At 45.7% G+C, this 5,494-nt stretch overlaps 1 protein-coding gene across 2 annotated transcripts in view; it reads right to left on the bottom strand.

The window, feature by feature from the left end:
• Nucleotides 1–3,576, bottom strand: part of SUSD5 (sushi domain containing 5) — a 106,931-nt gene extending 103,355 nt beyond the window's left edge. Inside the window, exon 1 of one of the 2 annotated variants that reach the window (XM_043965147.1) lies at nt 3,444–3,576. Coding sequence is in view for 1 of the 2 variants with exons in the window: in XM_043965146.1 (XP_043821081.1) it covers nt 2,473–2,581 (109 nt within the window). In the remaining variant the exon portion in view is untranslated. Of the gene's footprint in view, nt 1–2,472; nt 3,051–3,443 lie in introns of those variants that run through there. The other variant, XM_043965146.1, reaches the window with a different exon arrangement.
• Nucleotides 3,577–5,494: the final 1,918 nt, after the last annotated feature.

The raw sequence follows: 5,494 nt of genomic DNA on the forward strand, positions 1-5,494 counted from the left end.
TGTTTCCTTATTTTTTACAGGTCTTTAATTAGCAATGTCCCCCTAACACTTTTCAAGATTTTCTTCTCTTCTTCCCATTCATCCTCTCTACCTGCCCCCCTCCATTTCTGATCAACTCATAATTAGAGTCCAGACCTGACCTACTGTTAATATTTAGCGAGAAAGAGAATAGTTCTTCCAGGTAAATTATTATCCTAATATATATAAATTATGTTTGTTACAGGTACACCTGTATACTTCTCTATGGGGGAGAGAAGAAAAGAAAGGAAAGAAAGAAAGCAGGAAAGGAAGGAAGAACAAAGGAAAGAAATGGAAAGGAGAAAGGAGGAAAGGAAAAGAGAAAGAAAGACAAGAAGGAAGGAAGAAAAGAAAGAAAGAGGAAGGAAGGTAGAGAAAGAAAGAGGGAGAGAGGAGGAAGGAGGAAGGAAGGTAGAGAAAGAAAGAAACAAAGAAAGGAAGGAAGGAAGGAAGGAAGAAACAAAGAAAGAAAGAAAAAGGAGGAAAAATGTATTACTGGCCAGACAGAGGTCAGTGGAAGAAGCAGTTTGTTTTGGGGTGTGGCATTACTTAATGCCTGGTCAATGAAATTTTTCCTTCAATTTTCACAAATGAGAGGATCCTGTATATTTTAACCAGATCTAGATTGGTGGGGGGTGGGGGGAGGGACATGTTTTCATCTCATATAATACCTTAGGATTCACTGTGGAAAATTATGTTATAAGTTTTAATTTTCTTAAAATTTGGAGACTTAAAAAGAAACTTTAGATTTTATCTCTTTTCAATACAAGTCTTATTTTAGTGCACATTGATTATATTTGCATTCTTTGCAAAGGATGTTAAGTGAAAAAAGATTTGAGTGTCAGACCAAAACACTACAACTAACAACAGATCACCAATAAATAGCTCTGATCAGCACAAATATGTTCCTGAGCTTCTCTCTTTGAGGATATGGGGAAAGAAATAAGCTGTTCAATCCTCCCTAAGAGCAGAATTCTCAGATCCTCAACACTGACACTTGAGATGAGAAGCAGTGAACATTTTAATAATAATAATCATAATAGTTTTCCTCTCTTAGTTTCCATTTCCTTTTACTACAATGCTTCTTTTTGTTTCCTCCTGGCAGAAGGGTTATTAAAACACACACGCAGACACACACATTCATACACAGTCATTGCTAAGACTCTGAAACAAATTGAGCCATTCCCTCTACTTTATCCATGCAGTTTCTGCTCAGCCAAAGTTAATGAGGAACCTATTTCACTCCAAAGCTGTGAGAATTGCTCTTTCTTTATCTCAGTTTAATCTAATCCTCCCCCCACCCCCCAAAAAGCCAAGGCAATCTGAAGGAGTTTGTCAAATGAATTGATATGGTATCCGTATTATCCTAATTTTAAAAGAGTATTTTCTTTTAAAAAAAAGTCAAATCCTTCCTTTGAACAGAAAACAGTGTGAAGCAACCATCCTTACCTGGATCTGAAAAGTTTTAGGGGTGGAGGGATAGGACACAGGGATCTGCAGTGGAAAGAGACCTGAAAATATCAGCTCTGCCACTTCCTAGCTGTATAACCTTGGGGGAGTCGCCTCCCGTCTGAGAGGCTCAGTTTCCTCATGTGTAAAAACGAGGAGTATGGACGAGATGAGTTTTAAAGTTAATGATCTTATGGCCTCTGGAGCATCCTTCACATTTTGGTTTATTTTTCAGCCACAGATAAGGGGAAAGTCTTGAACTTGAAAAGGTTCAGAAGGACTGACAAGTCATAGAGGAGAAAGAAAGTTGTCTGAGCAGGAGGGGGACAGGATCCTATTTCCCTTCTCTCCGTGTCACAGCCTCTGTGGGCAAAGCCTAACCTCGAGGTGCAGAGACCGGGCATCCCAGTGGCCTCTCGATCCTAGGGGGCATGAGAAGAGGCTCGGGGACAGGCTTCCTTAGTGCCCCTAGATTTCCCCAGAGCTTCTGTCGCGTCCAGCTCAGGCACACAGAGAGCCCAGGAGGTAGTAGGAAGGTGGCTTTTAGTTCCCTGGGTGGGCAGGGGTGGGGAAGCAGGGAGAGAAAGCAAGGGGGTGCTTCCCAAGAGAAAAAAGTCCCTCGGGGAGCATTCTCCTAAAAATGTTTTACTGGAAGGAGGGCATCCCCAGTCCCTGCGGGGTGCTTTTCTCCCGCTCCCCTACTAATGCGCGCGCGCACACACACACACACACACACACACACACACACACACACACACACACACACACACACACACACACCGCCCTTCTCCACTTATCCTGACACCCCTGTCCTCTTACTAGCCCAGCATGGCAGCCCTTCAGGGTCCCAGACCCGTCCTCAGCATCACTAGAATTCTTTTCTACTTGATACAAAGTATCATCCTCCCGTGGGAGGGGATGGAGGTGGGAGTCCCCGGCGGCCTGCCAACCCAGCTTGGCACCAAGGGGAGAAGAGAAGATACCCCTGCTCCTTCCCCTACTTACCGTCAGCCCTCACCGACAGGCACCGGAGGCTCAGCAGTAGCAGCAGGGCGCCGCCGAGGCACCGGACGAAGGTGGACGCCTGGGACCCTTGGCTGCCTCCAGCCGCCATGGTTCTGGCCACTGGGAGGCTCTGGGAGGACACTGGTGGAGGGGGGGGGGAGGGTGCTGCTGTAGGTGGGGGGGCGCACGGAAGGCGCGTGCGGGAGAAATCCCCCACTACCACCACGCCGGGGCTGCAATTGAAGAGTCCACCAAGCGTTCTCTTCCCAGGATGGGATCGGGGAGATTAGGAGGGAGGGATGGTAAAACGCGGGAGAAGGACGGGGTTGGGGTGGGGGGCGGTAAGATAGAAGGAAGAGGGTAGATTCCTTGGCGTCCCCGGGGAAGCCAGAGGAGAGGGAGGCCGAGGTGTGGCAAAGACCCGGGTAAGGTGGGGGGATCTGAGGCCGATCTGCGGGGTTGGGGAGGCGCCTTTATCCAGTCCTTGCCTTGCTGGGGGGCTGGTGTGCACCTGGAGGGCTGGTGTGAAAAGTCACATCGCCCAGTCACACTGCAGAGCTCTGGACTCAGCCCTGAGCCAGCCGAGCCAGTGCAGGGGGCGAGGGAGGGGGTAAGGGGGAGGGAGACCGACGGAGGGAGGGAGGAGTAGGATAAGGAGGAGTAGAAGGAGGAGTGGAGGGAGACTAGCAGCAAAGAGCTGACTGTGAAAGCAAGAGGAGGACGGGTTGAGAGAAATCTGAGGCTCCAACCTCTTTCTCCATCTGATGCTAATGGGTAGAGCTCACTCACACTCACACCGTTAGAATACTTTCCAAGGCTTCTCATCCTGTGAGTATCTTATCCCTTGTTTCATATGAATCCTTCATATATTATAGATTTTGAGCAGGAACACACCTTAGGGGGCATCCAGTCAAACCTCCCCCTCCTTTTTACACTTAAGGAAACTGGTTCAGAGTGGTGAAATAACTTACCCAAGATTATTCAGGTACTAAGTGTCTGGGGGAAGATTTGAATCCGAGCCCTTGGAGGGATCCAGCCCTCTGTTCGGTGCACTACTTTGTCTCCCTGTTATCACTGCAGACCTAAAGGTTTCATACCAATGCGTTGTCCATTTTTCCTCTCTCATGCTTATCACATGACTAGCCCACTTCCTTTTCTGATTACATATAGGCTTGATCGGTCTTCTTCCTCTGCCTCTCTTCTCTGTCACACCTGCAGCTTGCTCACACCCACTGATGCCTTTCCCTTGCTTGTCCTCTGGGCTATCTTTGTCACTTGAATTCTGGGGTTCCAGGACTGGCAGCCTTATAAAATCATGGATAAAATTTGGTGTTAATTTGGGAGCAGCTGGCAGTTTGGGATCATGAATATAACAATCTGGGGGCACAGCTGGATTTTGGTCCATCACATCAAAGGGACACAAAAACTACTGATGTAGCAAACAAATTTGTCAGAATGGCCTTTATAGATAACCAACTCTGATCCTCTAGCTATATTGTGTGGAATTTTGTTTGAAAACATTCATTTGAGGGGCAGCTAGGTGGCGCAGTGGATAAAGCACTGGCCCTGGATTCAGGAGAACCTGAGTTCAAATGTGACCTCAGACACTTGACTTGTACTAGCTGTGTGACCCTGGGCAAGTCACTTAACCCCACTTGCCTCACAAAAAAAAAAAAGTTAAAAAAGGAAAACATTCATTTGAAACAACTTAGAAGTAGCCTCTGTTTTCCAGTTGACTTTAAAGCCAGAGGACCTAGACTCAAATCTTACCTCTGATGTTCAGTACCTGTTGTGACCTTGAACATGTCACTTAACTTATCTCCAGTTGTTTCTGTGTTAAATGAGGGAGTTGGATTAGATGTCTCAAAGGTTCCTTCCAGTCTTAGGTCTGGGATGCTATGAATTACCATCCAGTAAAACACCACTGGCCTAGCTTGACTGATAGGTCAATGCTATTAAACATTATTATATTTCAAGAAGACATTTAAAAAATACTCTCACCTCCCTTCATATAAAAAATGGAGAAATCTGGACAGGAATAGTTTGGATGTCTTCAGTAGAGTGCCCAGGGATAGGGGTAAAGATGAGGATGACAACCCACATTCCTGAAATGCTTTCCTCACAATAATCCTATAAATTAGGTGATCAAGGTGGTCAAAGATAGGTTAGTAAGTCAAAGATCTGTCATTTTGTTGATGTAAGAACTTCCCCCACCCAAGCATATCATAATACCTTGTAGAATTTTGTAGACAAATGTTTGAGAATCACCTGAGACTGAGGGCAGTCACCTGATTTGCCCACCAAGTTAACAAAGCTAGTAAATATGATATGAAGGACTGAACTAACTTCTTGTCTACAAGTGATGGCACAGTGGACTGAGCATTACTAGCTGTGTGACCCTAGGCAAGTCACTTCACCCTGTTTGCCTCAGTTTCCTCATCTGTAAAATGAGCTAGAGAAGGAAATAGCAAGTATCTTTGCCAAGGAAGTACAAAATAGGGTCATGAAGATTTGGACACTACTGAATAACAGCAACAAAATGGTATTTTTTTTAAAAAAATAACTGGGTCTCCTTAGTGTAACCAGGCTGGAAATGCAGTTTGCTCATGGACTTAATTTCACTATTGATCATCATGGATCAGCATGAGAGTGCTAACTTGCTCCTTTTCCAACCTGAGAATGACCTGTCCCACCTTAGGCAATCTGGTACCCCCCTCATCTCCAAAGGGGTTGCCATTTTAATGCCAAACAGTTCAGGCATAAGATTGACATAGCCAACTGGAGCTCAGAATTCAAGGCATCTACCACCTCAGCCTCCCTGGTAGCTGAGATTACTAGCACGTGCCACCACACTCAGCCCCAGCATCCTTTTGTCCCTAAATTAGGTAGTACTTATATTATTATCCCCACTTTACAGATAAGGAAACACAGGCACTGAGAGGTGCTTTGTACACATAGTAATTGTCTGAGGCAGGATTTGAATCCAGGTCTCTCTACTGCGTGAAACACTCTATTGAGTCCA

Source organism: Dromiciops gliroides, chromosome 5 (genome assembly GCF_019393635.1).
Source record: "Dromiciops gliroides isolate mDroGli1 chromosome 5, mDroGli1.pri, whole genome shotgun sequence".
In the NCBI taxonomy this organism is placed as follows: Eukaryota; Metazoa; Chordata; class Mammalia; order Microbiotheria; family Microbiotheriidae; genus Dromiciops; species Dromiciops gliroides.